At 39.9% G+C, this 24271-nt stretch overlaps 4 protein-coding genes across 6 annotated transcripts; 2 read left to right on the top strand and 2 right to left on the bottom strand.

Moving 5' to 3' along the window:
* The first annotated feature begins 228 nt into the window (after positions 1-228).
* Positions 229-10657, top strand: LOC136420609 (uncharacterized). Its single transcript, XM_066407642.1, has 12 exons — positions 229-618; positions 2499-2624; positions 3045-3184; positions 3474-3666; positions 4926-5219; positions 5496-5608; positions 5829-5982; positions 6931-7179; positions 7562-7600; positions 8147-8212; positions 9202-9254; positions 9614-10657. Exons 1-12 carry the CDS (start codon positions 594-596, stop codon positions 9662-9664), a joined length of 1503 nt encoding a protein of 500 aa, XP_066263739.1. The 5' UTR covers positions 229-593; the 3' UTR covers positions 9665-10657.
* Positions 10658-12442: 1785 nt separating this feature from the next.
* LOC136420651 (NADH dehydrogenase [ubiquinone] 1 beta subcomplex subunit 3-like) lies at positions 12443-13952 on the bottom strand. Its single transcript, XM_066407707.1, has 2 exons — positions 13698-13952; positions 12443-12953 (listed from the first exon to the last, which is right to left on the bottom strand). The coding sequence occupies exons 1-2, from the start codon at positions 13829-13831 to the stop codon at positions 12806-12808; spliced, it is 282 nt and encodes a 93-aa protein (XP_066263804.1). The 5' UTR covers positions 13832-13952; the 3' UTR covers positions 12443-12805.
* A 189-nt stretch (positions 13953-14141) lies between these two features.
* Positions 14142-19881, top strand: LOC136420600 (caspase-8-like). 2 transcript variants are annotated; one of them, XM_066407621.1, is made up of 7 exons: positions 14142-14255; positions 14877-15261; positions 15630-15729; positions 16106-16241; positions 16743-16931; positions 17205-17558; positions 17789-19881. In XM_066407621.1, exons 2-7 carry the CDS (start codon positions 14912-14914, stop codon positions 18466-18468), a joined length of 1809 nt encoding a protein of 602 aa, XP_066263718.1. In that variant the 5' UTR covers positions 14142-14255; positions 14877-14911; the 3' UTR covers positions 18469-19881. The 2 variants fall into 2 exon arrangements, with proteins under 2 accessions (XP_066263718.1, XP_066263717.1); XM_066407620.1 differs by lacking the exon at positions 14142-14255 and adding an exon at positions 14322-14443.
* On the bottom strand, positions 18782-24039 carry LOC136420588 (uncharacterized). 2 transcript variants are annotated; one of them, XM_066407597.1, is made up of 2 exons: positions 23784-24039; positions 18782-23056 (listed from the first exon to the last, which is right to left on the bottom strand). In XM_066407597.1, the coding sequence occupies exons 1-2, from the start codon at positions 24022-24024 to the stop codon at positions 21114-21116; spliced, it is 2184 nt and encodes a 727-aa protein (XP_066263694.1). In that variant the 5' UTR covers positions 24025-24039; the 3' UTR covers positions 18782-21113. The 2 variants fall into 2 exon arrangements, with proteins under 2 accessions (XP_066263694.1, XP_066263695.1); XM_066407598.1 differs by having other exon boundaries at positions 18782-23053.
* Between the last annotated feature and the right edge of the window lie 232 nt (positions 24040-24271).

Here is a 24271-nt window from a genome sequence, read left to right as displayed (position 1 = left end):
TAAGGAGTCTGTTAGAGACTAACTGAACTTGCGGGACGTTCTCATTGGATACCCAGACTAGGGTTAAACCACTTCGTAAGGGTATAAGGGGTGAATTGTTTTATTTCCATTCAGATGAGACACAATATTTTGTAAACACAGCAGTCCCATGCACATAACTTCAAAAGATAAACTTGGAATTATAGTTTGAAATATTGATAATGATACGAAGAAAAGTATCATGGCAAAAAAAAAAAAAAAACAACACTGTATCTGCTTGCAAGACCTTGCAACCCAACCCTCGACCGGTACAGCCTTTTCACCCCAAAATGGTTCCGCGTACTCAGCACTAAAATCAGAACGGTTACGTGAACGTAAAACCGCAATCAGCTGAATCCACCTCTTGTGTAACATTTGCATTTGCGATCTCTGGTCTTTTCCATCTGAGAAAGGCGAGAAATTTTGGAATCGTTCTTCCGCACTATTTTCTACGCGGATGACTTCCAGACTGTTTGGGTCACAGCAAGGAGGTCAGAGATATTTAGCTGCAGCTTCACGTCGGGACCACACGTGATTCCAGTGTTTTGGAAGGTTTAATTCAATTAAGAGTCTTGATGATGGCTTTGTCATGTTTGACAGGTACGTTGCTTTGTGTTGTCTATTTTCATACATAACGTTGCAAAAATATTCAAGGTGAAAATCATGTATTTGAATTGTGCTTGGGGGGCAGCCGACACTTTTTGAAATCGAGCTCTTTCGCGGGACTTCCGGATGTAGATTTACCCCGTCATGTTGCCACGACATGTTAGTGTCATTAAGTGTAATCATACTGCAACAGTTGCCGTGGCTACCGGTTTTATATATACCCTGATTAAATCGGTTACCCTGGTTAACCTCCGCCGCCCCTATTAAAAATTACGGGGGGAGTAGCCGTGGCGACTAACGAAGGGAGTTTTTGCTTGATATGAACATATAATGTATATGTAATATCATGTATGTATGTATGTATGTATGTATGTATGTATGTATGTATGTATGTGTATGTATGTATATATATTTACATGTATATATGTCATATATATACATATACTTAATGATGTATCCATGTATTTATTTATTTAATTACTTATTTTAATGTATTATCTATGATTGTGATGATATCATTTTTGTAAAATTTTTGTACTCTATATCCGTAACTCCTACCCCTCCATTTAACTTCGACCTTGTTGAAAAGCGGCCATGTGGCCGAACAAGTATTTCAAAGTAAAACAAGAGTCTTAGGACCCAAAATCTCCATGAAACGTTGTTTTTCTATTAAACCAGTTCCCCCCATTCTATATCGCTCAATGGTATGACCCACACTGCAAGGGGAAGAGTCTGACCTACTTTTCTATAAATAGCTACTGACAGATGGCGTGCCACATGACAACACTGCAGATATAGATTTTCCTCATTACTTATGCAAATTAAGTCCAATTTGCATAATTTGCAGTTCATTGTATACATCTCTGCTTAGGCTACCTGCATAGTAAATAACATGAAAATCTGTCGCTCCTTTCTTCAGTTATTCTCCTTTGAAGATTTTGACAAATACGCCATTAGAGTTCCAGTGACACATACCAGGGGGCCCAAAATCGACCTTGACCTTTCTCCTCCCGACACCTACCCACATACCAAATATCATTACAATTCATCCACACGTTCTATAGTTATGCTGATTTTAAGCATCCGGTGACACATACATACACACACGGTGACACAAACATACACACACGTGCACACGCACGCAAACACACTAACTTTGCATGATTTGCACTTCAGTGTGTACATCTCTGTCCAACCTACCTGCGTACCAAATAACATGGAAATCTGTTGTTCCTTTCTTCAGTTATACCCCTTTAGAACATTTTTACAAATAGGCCATTGTAGTTCCAGGGACACAAACTAGGGGGCCCAAAATCGACCTTGACCATTCTCCTCCCAGCGCATACCCACATACCAAATATCATTACAATCCATCTACACGTTCTACAGTTATGCTGACTTTAAGCATCCAGCGACACACATGCAAACGATTTACCTCCTTACTTATGCAAATTAGGTCTCATTTGCATAGTTTGCACTTAAGTGTGTACATCTTGGTCTAACCTACCTGTGTACCAAATAACATGACGATCTGTCGATCCTCTCTTCAGTTCTTCTACATTGAAGATTTTTAAAAATACGCCATTGCAGTTCCAATCACAAATGCCAGGGGGCCCAAAATCGACCTTGACCTTCCTCCACTTAACACCCACCCACATACCAAAAATCATTACGATCCATGTACAGGTTCTACAGTTATGGTGACTTTAAGCATCCGGTGACACAAACATACACACAAATACCAAACGCAAGCAAAACAGTATATCCATGAAAAAGCCTTTTTTCATGGAGATAATAAAGGCTTTGAGTGAAGTTTGACTTCACTTGACTTAAATAAATGTAAAATGTTTGTTTTTGATGTTCCCCCTCTGCAGCTCTGTTTTTGGCAGCTGTGTGCTTGCTTCAGAGTGCAGAAGGTGGGAAACCTATCTGCCTGGAACAACCTCCGAGTGAGCTTCCAAGAGACAAAAGGATGGCAGAAAATGACACTTCGGCCACTGGTACATGTACTACTAATTGTCTTCTAGAGAATGTTCCAATCTGGATATCAAAGGCTACAGGAATCTAGATTTTTTTTTTCTAGGAATGTAATGAGGGTGCTCTTCTATCTATGGATTCTGAGTTCCAAGTCAATACATTTATCCAAAGTGACATAAACTGAAGTTGACACTTTCCGTCTCTCTTTTTTTTAGCAAATGCCTATTTTTTCAGGGAATATTCACCGACATCACAAGTTTGTAAATTGATATTTACCTGCAATGTAGTATTTTCTGCAAATTACAAATTTCCAAATATAACACCAAAAGACACTAACACATATGTATTATCATCTGAAACATGAATATAGGAATAAGAATACAATACATGTATGTACATATATTTATACCAGTAGACATTTTACATTTTTTTTTCCTTTTCAGTACTCGGTACCGGTGGCCAGATCATCAAGACCGTCCAGACAACATGCTACCGTGGTGACCCTTGCTGTTTCTCTTGCTCGTATGATACAACGGAGGTTGTGAAAGGATTTGATTTAATCCAGAAAAACAGCAATACAAAGGTAAGTATTAGGATGAATGTAAGGAAAGTCTTAAATATCCAGAAAGACAAAGACTTTCTTCAAGTGTTTTTATCAAAATGTAACACTTGTATATTCACTGAATGTACATCTTTTCTCATCAGAAGAAAATCAAAGTGACAAACCCAAGAGATCAAAAATGGCATGAGCTTATACTAATATAAAAGTTGCACAGTAGTAGTAGTATCATTGTTTGATCATGATATTGAAACAGTCCATGTTGTGATTATGATGAAGTTACAGCTTGTGCTTAAATTTTTTCCGTACACAGTTTTTTGAGTGTGATGCCGTTGCTGGACCACAGTCTATTCCTGACAGCTACAGAAACTACATCTTTGAAGAAGAACAACAGAAATTGTGCCTGACAGGATTTCGGGGTGGCTCTGAGATGTATGTGTGTAAAATAAAGTATGAAGATCTCAAGATGCACGATGCTCTTACTGAAAACAAGATCAAAATAACAGGTACGAAACAAGACAGTATTACTTCACTTGGATGACAAGGTCATTATTGTCATGTACAAATGTATGTCAGTCAAGAAAATCCTTATTTTAGTAGCTCCCCTTTCTTGGTATTACAGTACTAGTATTTGTATACATTAAACTTTTCCACAGTTCCACACATACATGTACATATCTATGTATCATCCTAGTTGTCTTCCCTTTCTCCTGTATACAAGCTTATCCTCTCTGTTTCTTTCTTTCTCTGATTGGTTGATTCTTTGACTGTAATGTATCAACTATCAAATTGACTTTAACCTTATTGTCTTTGATCCTATGATCATGGCTCTGAGCTGGAGGTAAACAGTATACCTGAGTCAAGATGTGAAGGCTTTCTGCAACTTCATGCCATCCATGAAACTATGATTTGGAGAGTGGATCATGGATTCTGAGGAAATCAATGAGTTAACTGTTTACCCCCAGTTCAGAGCAGATTCTTACACTACAGATTGACTATGTGCTGTCTTGCTGTGAAAGGTCAGGCCCAAGTGGCTGGTTACAGAATGATTTTCTAAGGGCCACGGTCTTAGATTATGACGGACTGGTGTAATAAGGGTGAGAACTTGACTTTGTGGTACATGTATATTTAGCAATGGGCCAGTTTCTGGCCTGAGCACGTAGGCAATAGGCTAAATACCAGTTTCAGTTACCCCAGCTGTAGCAATAACAATAACAATAAAACGCACATTGCAGAGATGCAAAATCCCTAGATGTCAAATCCTGTGCTACTCACAGTTACATGTTGTTACATTACTAACAATAAATAATTCCTATCTGTTTCAATCTACATTTACCACCTTATTTTCCTATTTTCTTTGTTGATATTTGTAGTCTTTTTCCCTAACTTTACTACTAACACCTTGTACTGTCTTGTAAAATGTAACTATATATATATATATATATACAACATGTAGCCTGAAAATAGTCTTTCCAGATATTCTGATGGTTTCAGATGTTGTGTTCACACCTGTGTTGGTTGGTTGGTTCCAAGTAACGTTCTAGATTAATTTACATGTACATTTGCATTATGAATATGCCAAATATTTCAATATTGATCATACTTTGCTTGCAATATTTCCATAAAATGACAAAAATTGTCAGTAGCTCCATGACAAAGACCAATGACTATATATTGTCATTTTGATGGCATGATTACACTGTGACTATTCAACTTTGCGCTGTTTTATTGGTAATGTTTCTGCATTCATGTCTTTGTCCTGCAGATAAGCTGGGAACTCCAACTGTCAGTCTGCAGAATAAAGGCCCTATTGAAGAGGGAGAAAAAGTCAACTGGACTTGTAGTTTGGACACGAAAGAGCCAGATTTGATCAGTGCCATGTGGTACAATGGTACCAATGTCATTAACTCTGAGAACCGTCCAACAATTGTTGGAAACCGCATAACGTTCTGGATAGCATATACAGCTACCAGAATTGACAACGGGAAAGAAATCTACTGCAATGTGACTGATGGAGACCAAACGAAGACGTCCCCGAGGGTGCCTTTGGATGTCCAATGTAAGTGTCCCCCTTATTATTTCTTTGTTTCTGTTTTGTAAGAGCCAACTTGTATATAGTAAACCTGAGACATTTTAACCCAAAGATTGTGGTGGCAATGTATAGGTTTGTACAGTAAAAAATCTGTAGCACTTCCATACTAATATCTGTAAAAAAAGAAAGTAGCATTTGTCTGGCGTTAATGTTGGCCAAAATCAGTTAAAAGAATGCATATGATACAAACATGTTTTCGAGAGAATGATTAGCATTTTTTCTATTATTGCTTTCCAAATCTAGATACTCCAAGATTGGACTGCAATGTTACAGCACAATTGGTGGTTGGTCGTCCAGCAGAAGTCAACTGCAGCATTGACGCCAATCCTGAGGTCCCTTCCACTTCCAGATTCATTGTAAGAGCTTTACACAACTCTATGTAGTGGTATCAGTACACTCTGTTCTCAGAACAAAAATGTTGGCTATCAGTAACACAGAATTGTATTTTGTGTACATATAAAGCTGTAAAATCTCTTGAGTTCTAACATGTCTTTAGCGTTAAAGTCACTCTGTGACAGTTATTGTTTATCACCATCATCATAACTGTTACTATTGTAATTTTATCTTACTCTGCAGGTGTTTCCTCAGGAGTTAATAGAAACTGGCTGGGTGCAGAATGGGTGCAGCATATCGACCAGTGAACTCAAGCTACCATGTAGCAAAACATTCACAGTCACAGCAAATAATACCAGGGAAATGGGGGAAGCACACCTTACAATGGACTGCTGGTGTAAGTTTAGTAGCCTCTACCAGGCTCCGCGGATGGCTGGAAAAATAGTAGAAATTGGCCAAATAGAGTGAATAGTATTGCTAAGGAAGTTGGCTACGGAGAGAGGGTCCAATATGCCATCCCAGAGTGGCAAACTGCACCCCTTTACTGGCTTTAGCAAACTAACTCCTCTTTCATGTTTTCCTGTTTATTTGGCCAATTTCTACTCTTTCCAGCTGCCTTTGGAGCCTGGTAGAGGCTATAAGTTTAGGGGTATCCAATATATCTCAGCAAGCCAAGTTGCAAGCGTTCCGGCATAACTTGGTCTAATTCTAATAAGTAATTCAAACATTGGATTCAACATTTTGTTTGCTAAGATCACAAATACAGTCACTCATGAGTAAACCTTCTAAAGATAACAAAATCATGGGTGGGGTATGTGTGTAAGCAACACATACATTACCATCGTGACATTATGTGTACCGTGTCCAGACTAGTTTATGTTATCATGGTAATGAATTACTAAATGATTTTGCTTGCCCCCTATGTTACCCAGAGTTCTCCGTTTTTCCCAGCATGCAAAGGGAACTGTAAAGTGGTCTATCAATGCCAACCTTTGATACAGATCTCTTTGTCTAATTTTGATACTGTATTGGTTAAGACTGATATATATAAGTTTTGTATACCAATGTAAGGTGAAGCTTTCCCTTCAAGTGGGCTTGCATTTAGCCTGAGTACCATCCTCCGTAGTGACCGCTGGCTAAAAAAAATCGCATCATCCTCCGTAGTGACCGCTGGCTAAAAAAAACATGTTAGCAAGCGTTTCTTTTGGAGCCAGCGGTCACCACAGAGGATGGTACTCAGGCTAGCCTGCAGTGGGAAAAGAGGTTGTCTTTTTATCACCAGTGAATGTTAGGAATGCTGCATATGCTACCTTATGTGACCATGATAAAACAATTTTGTTCACAGTTGAAGTCTACATCAGTCACAACAGAACTGGCAACACCTTCACATGCAAGGCAGAAGGGAACCCTGTTCCTGAAATCTCCTGGGCTCTGAAATACAAGAATGGATCCATCCTGAGTTATAACAGTACGGCATCCACTGTGCATCTAGATGACGTGGAGAAGTTAGGTGTTACTGATGTCATCTGTAGGGCGGACCAGCGACAGCGTCTGTATTTCGAAGAAAAATACTACGTCTTCAACCTCCTAGAAAGTAAGTCCTAAAAATATGGCCTAGTCTTTTAAATGATTCAAGCTCCATTATTTTCATTAAATCATCATTCAAATAATTTGATGAATACGTTGATGAAGGTTAGACATCCAGGTACAACATTACATGATATAAAATAAATCAAGCAACTGGATAAATTCTCTATCATGTCATGATCAGATGTTTCAGATGGTAATTGTATATCTTTGACCTGTGGCTGAGAGTGAAGACAAGTGTAACCCCTATCTATATTTTGAATGAGTCTGAACTGCAGAATATGAATTTATATATATGTGCTATTAGGTAGTATACAAGCTTGCTTGTCATTTTGTAAAAATTTTTATTGTCTTTGTGACTTACTATTATTGTTATTCTTGTGTTTCAGAGCAAGTGAACAGTAGCAGCAATGGTAACTATATAACTGGTAGGTTGTTTTTCATGCAAGATGCATATTTTGTAAGGCATTTTGGGGCACTACTGGTTGTAGTTGGCCATTACCCTAGACCCATGGTCTTGTGACATTGACCAGCACAGGTTTAGGTGCAGGTAGAATTACCAGAAGAACCTGTGCAATTTAATAATGTATCAGTCTTGGGCAACATTAGTCATATAAATATAGCCATTGAGCTTGTTACTGCTCTAGATGCAAACAAAATCTTTAAAGGTTGGTAACTGCTTTCTGTGTTAACTTCCTTCTTTCCTTAGGGCTCAGCTGTTTTTTGTAAAATATTTTAAGTGTAAGTGATTAGTGTATTCTCTCTTCCAATAGTAACCTAAGCACTGTAATAGAAACAAGCCAGTTGAAAACCTACCACAGCAGCCTAACCCAAGAAGCGGTGAACAGATATTTTTCGATACATGTGTTTGGTATGTGGGTCACCCACACCAAATTTAGGTGTTCGATTATTTGCCCCTTGGTGGCAGATAGCTTTTGGAATGCATATCCAATCATTAAGACTTTATGTTGCAGGTATTGTGATGGCCTTTCTGGTGGCTCTTGGCCTGGGAATTTTTCTTCAGAACAAATGTCAGATATGTAAGTACATTCTATGTCAGTTGTACACAAGATAATTGTATGTTTAATGGAACACTGTAACTGCAATCCACTGTCACTCACTCACTATCCGGTTTAAATATAATAAAAAAAGTAGCCTTTAACATTATAGTACTGAGACTTGTCATTTTGTAATATTAAAGTGATAGGAAAGGTACACTTTGTGTATTTGCAGCATTTACAGGGCATAAGACACCAAAATAAAACATTTTATTATCTGAAATAGGAGTAGCATCATTCAAGGAATATAAACGTTTAAAACAAATACACACCCTTCTGATATTATTTAACATCGAACCATCAGAAACCATACTTCCATGGATCCAGCTCTTTATTTTTATCTGATCTTCTCACCAGGTGATTACATTAATCAGTGATGACATCACAATGAACACGGCAGCCAGTTCGGAACCTTACACCACAGCTTGCGAAAAACATTATTTGATGAGCAAACAGTGCTTAATTATGGTGATAACATTCAATTAAAGGACACAACAATATCTCCTGTAGTATTTTGTTTGCTTGTAAAAATAACGTTCTTTCCGAGCCACAGTGCAAAGTTCCAAATCGGCTGCCATGTTCATTGTGACGTCATGACTGGGCAAGTCACTGATTAATGTAATTACCTGGTGGGAAGAATCAAAAGCTGGAGGTATGAAGTTTTGATGGTTCGATGTTCAATAACATCCGAAGTGTGAATATTTTGTGCAAATTTCTCTGTTATTAAACAGTAGTATTATGTTTTATGTAATTTCAGGAAATTCTTTATGTTGATGTCATTGGTGTCTTATGCCCTTTAACGAAAAAGTATGTTTGATGCAATTTTTGTTAACTTCAACTATGTTCAACTATGCAATTGAAATTTGGATAAGAAACCACCATGCAGGCATAATAAACTGTGCTGGTGTAGGCTTAAACTTGTATTCACTTTGTAAACATAACCCAAGCAAGCTTTTGTCTTTCTTTTTAAGGGAAATGCCTCAAGCAATGCTGTACCAACAACCAAAGACAATCATATGGCTTGGTATGTAGTACTATCTACAATACTGTTTGATAACAGTCTCCGATGAAAATTAATTGGCAGAACGAGTTTGATAAGGGCAATAGTGAACACATGATCATTATGCTAGACTGTAGGCAACTTGTTATGAAGTTAGATACATGTATATGCAATACACAATAGTTATGGCTCATTAGCTAGGCTGTTAGATTAGTTGGTTTTAAGGCAGTACCCTGTTAGGTCTTGTTTATTGCAGCACATAACTGGTCATTTGAATCTAAATTGGTCACAGCATAAACACCATTTGGCCTAATTACAGCTTCACGGGCACACTGTGGCATGTGGTTATGACTTGAAAATAACCCAATATCAATTTTTTGCAGGTGAGTGCATGTCAGAAAGGAGGGACTGTCAACTTAACACCAACTTCATAGATTGAAGACATCTTTTCACTGCATAGAATTAATAGGAAAGTCATTTTTATATTGACTTCTTATAGGACAATGCAAAAGAGCTCTAGTAATATGAGTATTGATTAGAATACTAGCTTGGTTGCTTGTTGCATTCTTTGTACATACTGGCTGCAATGTTTTTACACTGTAAGAGAATTGTGATATTACAATGTATAAAGAAATAAACTGATTTAATGTTCTCTCTGCTTTTTTACCCAATAATGAATACAAATTTTAATGCCAATTGGCTACCTTAGCAGTTAGCTGCATGGGTAAAGCCATAACCTTGTACAGTGGGATTTTATTTGTATATTTCAGAACATGCTGAGACCAAAGATAACATATACAAATACATTATCTAAGCTAAGTGTATGTACATTTTTGGTGCAATAAAAGACCTGAAACATTAGACATGTCATAAAGTTTATGCCAGCTCTCTTTAGCTACATTGTAATTATTGCTTAGATCCAGATCCAGTATTACCGTATTTCTTCTAATAAAGGACGCACCCTAAATAAAGTGCCGTAAACCCGATTTGGGTTTCATGGGACACCCTGGGGACCCCTATCACGCCAGTTGACATTGTTGTACTACCTTTTGCAAAATATTGTGCTGTGATCCACTTGCATATCCAGTGCAATAATGCCCCCATTATCACAGACTCTGCCAGAGTTGTACTTTACATTGATAGCACTTATAGGTGCTTTGATGCATATCAAACAGAATTCTGAAAGCTCAATGTGAACTTTTTCAGTTTAACTTAAATGATAGTTTACTCTATGCCAGCTTGAACTGTGTTGTGATACAATTTATGTGCCACTTTATGTTTATAGATTTATTAGGACTTCAATCATGTAATCTGTATGTCTCTGTTATATTTTTCTGACCCTTTCATCTTCCATCATGACTTAAATGAAAAGTGGGCTGCAGGCAGATTTGAGCTTTTCATGAATAAACAGAGGTTGGACCAAACTGTATTTGCTTGTTATTAATTATTATAACCACAGGATGAAATGGATGTGCAACCAAGGGATAGTTCTTTACCTGGTATAGTTAACTTTCTGTACTAATGCCAGTATTAATTGTCTGTGCTAACAGGGTTGAAAGACAATTCAAGCAGGAAAAACGGAAAGATCAATATAGACAAACTAATTGTTAATGGCACAGCATGCCGCCAAGGCAAAAACCCTGACCTACTGGGGTTGGGGTTTAGTGCGCGTGAGAAATTTGCGCGTGAAAAACTTGCGCGTGAAAAATTTACGCGTGAAAAAATAAAGTTCAAGATATGTGTCAAAAAATGTGCACTACAAAATTCTAAGTCAGAAAAATGTTTACCCCATGATATGATTTTTCATCTGTTTCCTGAATTCTGGGTTTGAATTTTAGGTCCCTTGGGAATATCTAAGCTGACTCCCAAGGGATTTAAAACCCTTTTTGGGGTTTTAAGCTTAAAACTTGAAAAAAGATGACACACAATGGAATTAAGTATCCTATTGTTGCATTCTACAGTTCAAAATACCGGTATTGTTCTTTCAATCTTCAAGTGACTTTCAAATATTAAGTTTTCACGAGCAAAAAAGTTTGAAATTTGCGCGTGAAAGAATCTGCTTGAGAAAAGATGAAATTAGGCTAATAAAATGGAGAAACGCTTCAAATAGTTACATTTTACAATACAAAACCTTACATAAGTAAGTTAACTATGTTTTTCTTAAAGATTTAAGTGATTTTTAAAAGTTTAGGTTTCAAGCCCCAAAAAGTTTAACTATTCCCAAGGGACCTATTCCCAAGGGACTTAAAAATCAGGAGTTTTCAAATCAAAAATTCAGGTGTCAGATGGCAAATTGTATCATGAGATCAAATTTTCCTGTCTAAGAAAATTATACTGCACATTTTCTGACATATTTTAAGAAATTTATTTTTTCACACGCAAATTCTTCATGCGCAAATTTTTCATGTGCAGAAAACCCGTTCCCACCTAATATACCATGCAGATAGTTAAAGCACCAAATTTGAGAAATCATTGGCAGAAGACTATTTCTTAGAATAGGTTCAATGACAAAGTAGTTGTTGGCATTGTATGAGGGAGCCTACAGCGTCAAACCTCTGCACGTAAAAGAACCCAACCCACTTATAGAGAAGAGTGGGGGGGACCTGGCCGTGCTTGGCTGAAAATGCAAGCTGTAGTGAAGCCACATTGCACTATTAGATACTTGAAAAAGCATCATGCTTCACTTCAATTGAGAATGACTGCTTTCCTGTTGGCATCACAATAGCCCTATCAAGTAAAAATTCTGCCACCGTAGTTTTAGCATTCAGCATGAAACATGATCAGGAAATATGACATTATATTCCTTGTAGTATAGCTATGAATATCAGCTGTGCAGATATGTCTATCATGAAATGCTTGGCACAGTGCATCATTTGGATAATGCTGAAACTTGTACAAACTACAATATATGAATCTGGACCGTTCATTTAGACAACCAATAGTGTCTCAGTATTGGCAATGAAGTTCAGTATACGTTAGGAGTCATCATGTAGTTTAGTCGCTTTGTGAGACGGCAAACGCACGCTACCATGTCATAGGAAATGTGTAAAAGCACTATTAGTCTGCATGTCAAGGTAAAACCTTAAAATGATGAAGCGCAAGCTATGCAAAGAAAAGAGGTATGATGGGACAAGGGAAATCCCCCCCCAAATTACCCCAGGTGTGTTTTCCTACTGCATACTGACTTTTTCCTGAAAGAAGAAACAATTGAACATGGTTTATTACATCCTTTATTCTACAATAATTCTCTTTCACATTATACTTTTCTGCGTGGCAAACTCAAACAGTGAGTGAAAATCAAAACAATTACAGGTAGAAGACCAGAATGCAGACCATTTTTCTATACATGTATACAGAAAATACAGCTGAATGTTGTCATCATTTGATTTAATCACCAGTTGTAACTACAAAGACATGAGTTCCTAGCTGCTCTGAGCAATCTGTTCAAAAACATCCCTCAGTGGTAAGAGTGTAACAGTCCTGTTTTCCTCTTGACATCAGGGACATTCTTGACCATTCCACTGCCAGAATAGGGGTGTTGTTGATGACTGTTATGCTGGGTAGGATGGGGCTTGTTAATGGTGGCCGTGGTCGTCACTGCTGAAGAAAGCCTTCTCCACTGCCAGCGCCACCACGAAGGCTGCGAACCCGTACTTGAAGCCGCGGAACGCAATCATGGGGAAGGTGATTCTTGGAAGATGGGTGAACCTCCACGCTTCATTCCTACACAAAGATGATAAACATGTGTTAGTATAAAGTATTAAGGCGGTTTATCGTGGTGGTTAATCCTTGTTTGTTATCAATTAAGTTGTCTCTGAAATCTATATATCTAAACAACCAACTAATCAACAAACAAATGAACAAACAACCAACAGCCAAACAAACTATAGCACACATGTACTTACTTTCTAATCCTCTTCATCCCTGGAGTCACATAAGGTCATGACTTTTATGACCATCATAGCATAAGTTGAGAATTTTTTCTTTTCAAATAATTTTAATTTTTCGAACTATACTCTTCCTTGAGGCTTCATAAAGAAGAATGTCATCTCTTAAACCTCAGATGACAATTCAAACTTATAGCCTCCTATTCATCATAACATAACCATCATCAAATGATGGCTTTAAAGTTTAATATACATTTCAGAACAACCTACCACACGCTAATCTAAAAAATTTTGCAGAACGAAAAAGTCGTCCCCAAATTCTCAAAATCAGTTAGGTTCAAAAGCGGAAAGACTCAGGTAAATCTACCTGGAACTACATCTACCCTCCTATATATGGAAGACAGACTTGCACTGTAGTGTAGATAGCATTGAGGAGTAAACTAAATGGTAGAAAAGCCATACACAGGAAACTGTCAGATACAGGAAAACACAGGCATAACGATACTGTAGACGTATATGATGTATATATAATATATATAAACATATACTATAGTATAAACGCAAAAATTTGTATGTGAACCTGAGCCAAGGGTCGTGTAGTCCTTTCGCGTGTAACTTTCTCTGCACGTCTTCTAGCGGCGTTCCTTTAATCTGGTAGATCCGCCAGTCTGGAATCTTGAGCTCCTTAGGAGGACCATGACCGTCTCCTCCCATGTTGGCAGGTCTGACAGCAACCTTTTCAGGCTACAACAGTGCAAAAATGTTATTTTTTCTCCAAGGTGTTTCGCACGACCTTCCAAACCAAGATGGCGGTACCTTGACACACTCTCGTTCCCAATCTGGGTACGACATTGACATAATTTTTCACACAAAAATGTACAAGTTAGAAATATATACCACAGATGTTTATCTCTCACCTTTTTGTAAATATTAGTCGCACAAATCTTTATTTCATGGACAAATGTAATAAAAGTTTAAGACCTTTGGCCTTTGCTTGGTGACCTTCGACCCATTAGAGCTGAACCCGGAAGTGAGTCAGAAAAAGGGGAATCCCCCCTGGTTTCGGTTGCTGTGGATTGCGCACTTCGGGACTTTTCCACTCTAAAATAGAGGCTTTACAAACATCCAGGATGATGTGGTAAGTAAACTCTCCTTGGTTTAGTTCCTTGTTTCACATTCGGCAGACAGGTTCATGCATGAAGTTCATCTGCAGATGCTGTACTTAGTTTACTTTTAGTGCATGTTTTTTCTAAGTTGCCACCGGGAAAAAATTATCATCATATAAAATATCCGGAAAGGTAGCCCACTTCCTCGGGAACATGAAAGGTAAGCTAATCTTAGCCCAAGTCAACGAATTTTACACATTGATTTGCTGTTTTGCTGTTGTTTCTATGAGGTCCATCAAAATCTTAAGTTAAGAACCAACAGCTGTTAAATGTAAACTCAAATATGCAACAGTCATCATCAAATTTGGACATGCTTAACCTTGTTTTTTTTTAAATCTTAACACCTTAAGGGGTTTAAGAGTGATTGGTAACGTATGTTTATGTCAAATCTCATATCCTTGAACAAAGATGTCAGCTGATGTTTACATCTAAGTTTCCTTCTAATGTAAGACAGATGTCCATCATGAAGATTAGAGAAATGAATATCATTTGATATAAAACCAGTCTTAAAAATTTAGAACGCATGTCTCTGACATAATCTTTACTGCTGTGTATGCATGAAAGTTAACACCACTGCGTTTTATCATTTTCAGATTCAATTTTGCATAAGAACAAAAAAGAATCTAAAATGGCCGGACTTCCAAGCACCGGTTTGGCAACCGATGCAGTCGACCCGAACTTCACCTTCAGAAGGGCTCTTAAGGACATTGACGATGACCTTACATCGGGGGACATTGCCTCCTTAAAGTTCCTCTGCAGAGACTTTATTCCTGCCGCTAAGCTGGAGAATGCCAAAGGATCCCTGGACGTGTTCAGACACCTGGAGAACAAAGGCCTGCTCGGGCAGAACAACCTGATGTTCTTGACGGAGCTCCTGTACAGGATCCAGAGGGCAGACTTGTTGAGGAAGCTATCCTGGCGCCCTGAACAGGTGTCCAGAGAGATAGGCCGTGGCAGGGCACTGTTGAATCCATTCAGGTAAGCATGAGAAGAGAAAAAAAGTTATGAAAACTATTGGTCCTATCCTGATTTGTCTTTGTCTAGGGCGTCCAAAAGACGCCTGGACCCCCTGCTAGATAATAGCCTGTACATACTATATAATGATGCTTTTAAAGGTGAATCAGACCGGTACATTTGTATAAAAAGAAGGGTGATCTTTCTCAAGCAAGCTCATACGTTTTTCCACATATATGTTCAATGTACGTGTTCTGTCCGTGAGTGGCCAGCAGGCAGATTTTGAGTTTTCATGCATAAGCAAAGGTTCAAAGAAACCAAGGAGGTTAAACAGGGAAATCTTGAAAAAAGGAGTAATCATTGCTGACAACATGATCATGATCTGTGTACAGGGTGATGCTGTTAGAAGTGTCTGAAGAACTGACCAATCGTGACTTTGATGACATGAAGTTCATGGCTGCAGCCTACATATCAAGAAACAAGCTGGAAACGGTAAATACAACTGCATGAATTTTGTAATATGTATTTTCAATCAAAGTTGGAGGATTAACCACCACGCATTGTTAGAGTGTTGGGAAATTCCTGGTGACTGCTTGCAAAAAACATCTTATCTGTGGTGAAGCCACATTGCAATGTCAATGTCAGCTAAATGAAAAAGCTTCATGTTTCACTTCAACAAGAGGATTTTTCACTTAGATAACATTACTAGTACATAGTTGTGAGACATCATGCTAGTTAAAACAGTGCTTTTACTGGCAATGTTGATATACAAACATTTATGTTATCTCCTTTTCAAAACTTTGCAATAAGAATAACATGATGAGAATTTGATCTTTTGAATCTCATCAATTGCTTTATTAAACTTCAGGTGGACAGTTTTCTCTCCTTGGCCATTGCTCTGGAACAAGGGATGCACCTGAGCAGTGATAATGTCCAGGTGCTGCATGAATTACTGCAAACACACGAGCGGCCAGACCTGAAGAACATTGTACAGAACTATGAAGGTAAACATTTCTTTCATCGATGACCAAATCATTTCATCCAATTCATTCACCAACGACACATAACAGTTCTGTCAATGACATAAAGATTATTGCTGTTTTGAAAAAATCTAAGCAAACTGAAAGTACTGATACATAGTACACACACTCGCTATGATAGCTGGAACATAATATGATAGTATGTAGTTACAGTAACTGTAATTCACGCTGTATTTCTAACTAGTACATGTAAATAGTTATTGATAAAACAAGTTCATTCAGTCAAACCCTTGTAGTGCCACATAGGGCAGCATTAGTTTCCTTTCTGTTTCAGAAGAAGGGTATGTTTTTACAGGGAGCAGCCTTTCCCTTGATAAACAACATAGTTTTGAGAATTTATCCATCATGTTTTGGATAAGAAAATAAGTTTAATGCTTAATGCTCGGTAATGATAATTAGAAGCATAATTACACAATCCTTGGGATTTTCTTGGCTACTATTTTGACATATATATTTGTGCAACAGCCAGCACACCATCAAGAAGCGGAGGTGGGAAGGGCTCCCCTGATGAAGGTTTCCCTCCTTCACCGATGAAAGGTGACTCTACTCCACAACACAGACCACTAGACCCTCAGACACAACAGCAGAATCCAGCCTACCAGGAAGCTAACCTGGTGGCCATGACACAAAACATGATGGGGCCTCCACAACAAGGTATGTGTTCGTAAAATGGGGCCTAGAATGGATCCTTGTGGTACATCATGTTATGACTATTTGAGAATGTTATTGCAGTTAGAGGAATCATTAAATCCATAGGTGATAAGATTGTTGATTGGTAAGTTGTGGTCTGTCGTATTGAAAGCCTTGACAGAAAAAAGTTGCAACTAAGTCAGTAAGTGTATATTGGTAAACCCTGTATTCTAAGGAATATCTTGATATTGATGTCTATTTCAAAAACATATAAAAGTTTGGTTTATTTGTCTTCAGGGTACCAACAGATGATCCAGACAGAGCTGATGCAGCAGGCTGGTAGAGTATCAGACAGCCAAGCCCGGCAGACAGCCAGAGTAGCAGACCAGCAACCACCAGACCCAGCACAGGAGGTACCTGCTGGCCTGGGCCCCGCGCCGGCTGATCTCCAGGCTATCATTCAGCGAGAGCTGGAACTGAAGCTCGAGCAGGAGAGGGCACGGCAGCGAGAAGAGATGCCGTGTTACGGAATGGAACATAATCCTCGCGGCCTGGCTGTCATTGTCAACAACAAACAGTTCTTCCACGACCATCGAAACCCAAACAGTAAACAAAGGCTCGAGAATCGGGAAGGAACAAACGTGGACAGAGGTACAAAATTGCATGCTAATTCTACTGATAATTCTGAACCATATTTTTTGGCACATCTAATTACTTGATAAATGAAAAGGATCTATGAGTGTGACTAATGGGAATATTGTCTATGTATACAGGTGGTCACTATAGACCAGATCCTTAATGCTTGTACTAATGTTTAAGGGACCACCAAAAAGATGTCAAAATTTGCACAATTTTTGACTGTATATTGTGTTCTTTTCCAGATAATTTGAACTACATCTTCGACAAGCTTGGTTTTGAGGTCACCCTACAGGAAGACCTCACACATGATCAACTCATTAACCTCTTCACCGAAGTCCGCCGCGCCGATCACCGAAACTATGACTGCTTCGTTGCCTGTATCCTATCACACGGCAGTCAGGGCCAGGTGTATGGATCCGACAGTGTCCCTGTCAGCATCCGGGACCTGGCAGAAGAAATCAAGTCTACCAAGTGCCCATCCCTTAGTGGGAAGCCAAAGCTGTTCTTCATCCAGGCTTGTCAGGGGCGAAGCGAGCAGCGTGGCATTAGCGATATTAGGACTGACGCTTCGGATGGTCTGGAAGCGTTCCAGGAAACCATCCCCAACGAGGCCGACTTCCTCCTGAGTTACTCGACGATCCCCGGTTACGTTTCCTACCGCAGCAAGACGCAGGGCTCCTGGTTTGTCACCAAACTAGTGGAGACGTTAGACAACATGGGGAACAGACACGACCTTCTAAGCATCCTCATCAAGGTCAATGAAGAAGTAGGGAAGGCCATTGCAAGGAAAGGGGGAGGGCAGTTTAAACAGAGCCCGGCACCTGTGGCCACTTTGAGGAAAAAGATCTTCTTCTCTTTCCTTCGTGAGGGAAGAAAACCGCAGGTTATTCCAGGTGTCGCAGCAACAAATACTGCTGTATGAGTGAAAACTTCTGGCCTGTTCCCAGTAGACCTTTTTTCAAGGATCCCATTGCAAGCTGTGTGATGCAAGGCACTATGGGTAGCTTGGGAGGTAAACATGATCATTACCATGACACGACGTATACAGCACATGCATACTGTGTATAGTCTGTTGCCATGGTGATGATTTTGATGCCCCTTGCAGTACCCATAGTGCACTACATCTCCCAAGATGCAATGGGATCCATGGAAAGGCCAATACTGCACCACAACAAGACCCTGCATTTCTAAAATCATAATATTGCTGGCGATCTTACAAAAACATGAAGCAGATCTCAATGTACACACCAAACATTTATTGCTACCATGCATGGCCGGTATGATTGTACATACAAACATTTAATGTAAGAACAATTAGTTATTATGACATTTTTCAAATTTGCATAGATTTCCAGAAAATTACATCTGTAAAAGACAACTGTTGATGCATAATGTTAGTTTGAATATCATGCTGTGGTTATCTGTAATTGTTCACATCTGTGAAACTTTTCAAGATGACAAATGCAAGATACACACAGATCAAATATGGGCAAATGCCCTAACATGGTAATGACACTAGCCAATCACAAAAATGTGTCTTGAAAGCTGATTGGCTGAAAGAAAATCACGTATCAACTGGGAGCCAATAATAGCTCACAAAACATGCAAATGGCAAACGTTAGTGAAAAAGCATGTATAGCCAGAATAGGTGTGAATTCAGTGCATAGACTTCACCGTCTTTTTGGTGATGCCTCTGGAGCAGGGCCTTTAAAAAACTTTCCACAAGTTCAATGACACACTTCAGCCCAGACATCTGAATTGACAAAACACAGCATTAAATCATAGAACTATCAGAAGTCATTGCATATGACAGGTAACTTCAAGCATACCCATATCTGCACTCAACTTGAAGTACTAACATGGACAATTGCCACTATCATTTTTACTGACGTTTACATTTGTGTAAATGTACGGCTATGGCACTTACATCTATTGTTATTTTTTTCACGAGTCCCACTTACATTAGCCATTGATTTGAATGTACAAACTGTGTTTGATGTGCTAAAAATACTAGTAGAAGACTGAGTTTCATTTGCTACCAATAGCCAGAAAAAAAATGAAAAACATGGTGAGAAAAATGCAAAGCTAATATAGAATATAGAATAAACATTAGCAAAAGTTCTATTATCAAAATCTTACAATCTGGCATTGGAATGTTTTTGCTTAATAATAAAGACAGATATTTTAGCATATGTTATTTTACTTACAAATTGAATGTATTAGTTGGAAATAGTTGTGACAATAAACATAATAGGAGGATTCTATACAGTAGCAGCTCTCACAATGTGGCTAAAATAAATGATTGCCAACGAGAATAAATTACAGGAACTATTAAGATTTCTTTTTGTCTCTTATTGCTTTTCTTCAGACAGCTTTTGCCCAAACTGCTAGGTGTCATATGAAGACGTTTTCAGACACACTTGCTAATAGTTGGATGTGACAGTATTGTGTACATGACCTTAACCGCTTTTTGTTAAGCTCTTCATACTGATTCTAGTGTCCTGTTAAAAAACACAGGGCATTCACACTGTTACCATTAACAATGCCCACTTGGCATTCTGTGACAGAAGTTACTAAATATGGCAACTTGATTTTTGTTTCCAACACCAATAGAAGTGTTCCTATCAATCTGTTTTCAGTGACCAATCAGCATCTTTCTTTCATGTAGATCACCTGCTCTGCTTTAAACTGTTTATGTTAATAAGTCATCCTTATCCTATGACAATTCACCACAGAAAATCATCATAAACAATGCAAAGCATTTCTAAAGGAATTTCCAAAGTGGCCTTTTGCTTTACTTGTAACTGAAAATTCTAATAACTAAATATAGAAACCAAACACTAACTACTGAATCCTGGGTAATCTCAGTAACAAACCAAGATGGACCAATCACATTACTTCTTACAAAGTCTTTGAGTCTTCATGTCTCACCACTCCTGATTCGATCAAATGTGACTATGGAAAAAGCACCCAAAGCAATAGCTACAACAGAGTTGCTCATATTTCTAGGTAGATGACTGAATTTTGGAAGAAGTGATATTTACAGTCCACATTGTTGAAGGGTCCAGCCTCCATTTGGCTAGCGGTAAACTGAGTCAAGATCACGCTGTAAAACTGACAACAAGGCACAAGAAAAGTACCTTTTTTATGGAGATAGAATAACATGTCAGTCAGTCAAAAGTATACAAGACTGGTACTGTGTATCCTACATTTACATGTATTCCAGTGTAGCAGGCAGGAATATACCCCTGACCACAATATACCCAGGTATATTGTGGCCAGGGGTATATTCTGAGCTGCTACACCCGGTAATTAGTTTGGCAAGTACATGTCTCGGACATTATAGTGCAGGTCTTCTTCACAAGTAGTGGCTTGGAGTTTTAATCTGTTTTTTATTTCTAACACTGTGAGCTATCAACAGCAGTTCGGGATGATTCTTTAGCTGGAGTACTAGATATATGTGTACTGTATAGTATGGCCACAACACTATTACATGTAGTGTTAGTATGCACTTGTTTTTGACACACGAAGTACACAAAATCTGAAATCACAGGAAAACCTCAGAACCTACACCAAAGTGGCAGGTATATCATCATCATCTAAAGGATCATACCACCCCTCCCCAACCCCTCTTGCTCCCTCCACTGATGCCCTTCTCCTTCCCTCATTCCCTCTCCCCTCCTCTTTGCTTCTCTTTCTATTTTTTGATTTTCGTCTATGGCCTCTCCTTTGGTCGCCTGTATCGGACGATGCAGATGCGTCCTTTTCCCTTCTCTCCCAGATACTCTGCGCCTTGCTGGCGGCCTCTAGTGCCAGCCTTCTTTCCCTAGTAAGGCGGGGCGGCGGCTCGGGCACCTTCTGACCAAACGTTGGGGATTTCCCTCCCGATTGGTGGCGGCCCGTCGCTGGATGCCTTGTGTTTGTAATCTGTGGATGTTGGGAGGGCGGCCCAACGGAAAGACGCGAGGCTGGAAGTACAGGATGGCTCGGAACACTTTCCTGACCTCCTGGAAATGCCATGGTGTTGCCGAAGAGTGCCTGGTGTGCATCTGTGATAGCCGCAGAAAGGGAAGTAGTGGGGCCCTGTACAGGTACATGTGCAAACATATTGGGCACTACTGTGTCCTTATTATCACCTACTAGTCCTGGACTCCCCTCTGATTCTACCTCCATGTTCATTGCCCCGGTATTGTTAGCGTTTGATGATGGCACTGCCTGCGGGGTTAAAGCTGTGTCAAACACAAAAGGTTCGGGGATCCGTTCTTGAGGAATCCAAATCTCGTCTGCTGCAGGGATCCTGGGAAATTCCCTACTCAAAGGCAGCTTTGCGCACAATGCCTGAAGGTCATCAGTCAACTCAAACGGCGAGTCAAGGTTGGTTTCTAGATAGTCTTTCGGGGTAGTTGGGTCATCTTCAAACTTTAGCTCAAGTTCCTTTACAGCTTCCTTTGTGCTAGAAGGGTTGCTGTTTTGTACTGATTTCAAACTACTTTCTCCTAACCCTACTGCGCCAATGAGCTCTGTTGTTTCTTCTCCTGCAGGGTCTCCTGAAACTGCTTCTGCCCTTTGTACACTGTTGATTACAATGGAATCGATTTCGGCAAGGTTGTACAAAGTGTGAGAGTCCATGGCTAGGAGACTACCAGGCTCTGTTTCCGGCTCGTCGCTTGGAGGCTCCCAAATGAGCGACTTGACTTCAGCAGGGGGGGTGGGGAAGTCGCTCAGCTCCTCCCCCGCACCCGTGGCTGTGTTTGCATTTCCGTTGTCAGGCACAGAGCACAGAAATTCGAGCCCTTCCTCGGCGGCGACGTTTGCTTCTGTTTTTGGTGACATGCCATCTACTTTTGCTGCGACGTCCTTGGGCGCCGTGTTCTGGCCGGCCGCAGGATTGCCGGGAGTGTTTCTACCTAACCAGCCCTCGTCAGTAAGCCACGCTCGCAGGGTGGCCTCAAGAAACTCAGTCCTCTCCCCAACCTCCAGCCATTCTGCCTCCTCCACCTTCATCTTACTAGTAGATGCTGATTGCTGCTTCTGCAGCTCAACTTCAGCAGGACTGACCAGCACTACCTTAGGTTCACCTTTCCTGCTTTTCCTTCTGGGTGAATCCGAGCCTTTACAAGACTTTTTCTCCGCTCCTGGTGAGGCCGTGGCCCCGAGGGTGTCTCCAGAGAGCGGCACACTCACCCATCCTGCCTCGGGTACGTCCTCCACCAGTGTGGATTCACTCTGCACTCCGTCTACTACTTCTTCTGGAATGTTGGGCACATGTTTCTCAGTAGACGGCACAGTTTGCTGAGGTGTTGGGGCCACGAGGACGGGCCCTGAGGAGGGAATGGAGTTGTTGTTGTTGCTGTGGTTTGACATGTTTGTATTTGTGGAGGGGACAGAGTCGGACTGGACCGGTAGGGGAACCTGTGGCAGTAAGGGCCGAGCGGTGGAAGAGTTTGTTGTGGAAAGCTGGAGTGAGAGCTCTATGGCACGGATCAGTTCATCCTCTCCCTGGTCTCCTGCTGAAGGGGAAAAGATTTCCAATTAGAAAAGAAGTTGTTATAGGCACCTACCAAAAAAATAAAGTTGTACACGTATATTGAGGTCCTTTCTAAAATATCATTTCCTGAAACTCCTAGTCCTACCGAAAGGAAATTTTTATGTCTTTTGGAAGAACTTATCAATGCAGGGTAAAAACTTGATGTAGTCCACCTGTGAACAAAGGATAACTGTCACATAATGCATGCAACTACAAGGTATATCTTATCTGAATGTTTTGTATTTTGATCCACATTTTCTCCTCTTTGGACTTCCTATTCTACCGTTTCTCTTAATTGAATACAAACCATGATTCTTGTTATCATTGTTATCCACAGTTCCCATTTCACCTTTATTCTTATTTAGTCACAAACCATTAATCTATCAATAGCAAAAAGACAAACTAAGGTAACATTTCACTACTCATCCCACCACAGAGAATGTTTAAGTGTACCGCCAGGTTTTCCCCTGACTCACACCACTATACTGTACAACTACCAGCCTCAAAAGTCATTCTACAGTAACACCTTTTTTCCACAAACAGCAAAACTATGGAACTCCCTCCCCACTGCTTTCCCCCCGAATATAACCTACAAACCTTCAAAACAAACATATCTCTCTCCTTAGCTACATTAGTTCAATTAGTTCAATGCTTAGAAGAGGCCCCCTACGGCCTTGCATTGAGCGAGATCGTAAAAAAAAAAAATTTACCAGCAGACTCAGTGGGAGCTAACTGTGCAGACAGCCTGGACAGCTCCAGCACCCTGTGTAGATCAGGGTCAGTGACCCCAGGCTCCGCCCCCAGTGTGCTGTCCTCTGTAGGGATCTGAAACAGTGCCTGTTCCGCCGCAGGGAGGTCCCTCTGTGGGGTGCACGTCAATGGATTTACTTGGCTTCCTCCGTCCCCTCTCCCCACTGTCAAGTGTTCGTAGTCACTGTAAAACCCAAACATGTCATCAATCAGAGATGGCAGACTTCATCCCCTTACCCATACTGCTTTGCATTGCCTCTACTTTTGCTAGTCCCACAGACACAATGAGTAGGATATACATGTACGGTAATGTTGCATTGACATTGTGTATATTGGGAATCGCAGAAGCCACATACAGGCAGGGAGACAAGCCAAAAACTAATATAAAACTACTGGGATGACTAATAATCACATCATGTAACGAACAGAACATGATACACAGCTTCCA

This window comes from Branchiostoma lanceolatum, chromosome 15, assembly GCF_035083965.1.
Source record: "Branchiostoma lanceolatum isolate klBraLanc5 chromosome 15, klBraLanc5.hap2, whole genome shotgun sequence".
In the NCBI taxonomy this organism is placed as follows: Eukaryota; Metazoa; Chordata; class Leptocardii; order Amphioxiformes; family Branchiostomatidae; genus Branchiostoma; species Branchiostoma lanceolatum.
This window is presented reverse-complemented; position numbering and strand designations above follow the sequence as displayed.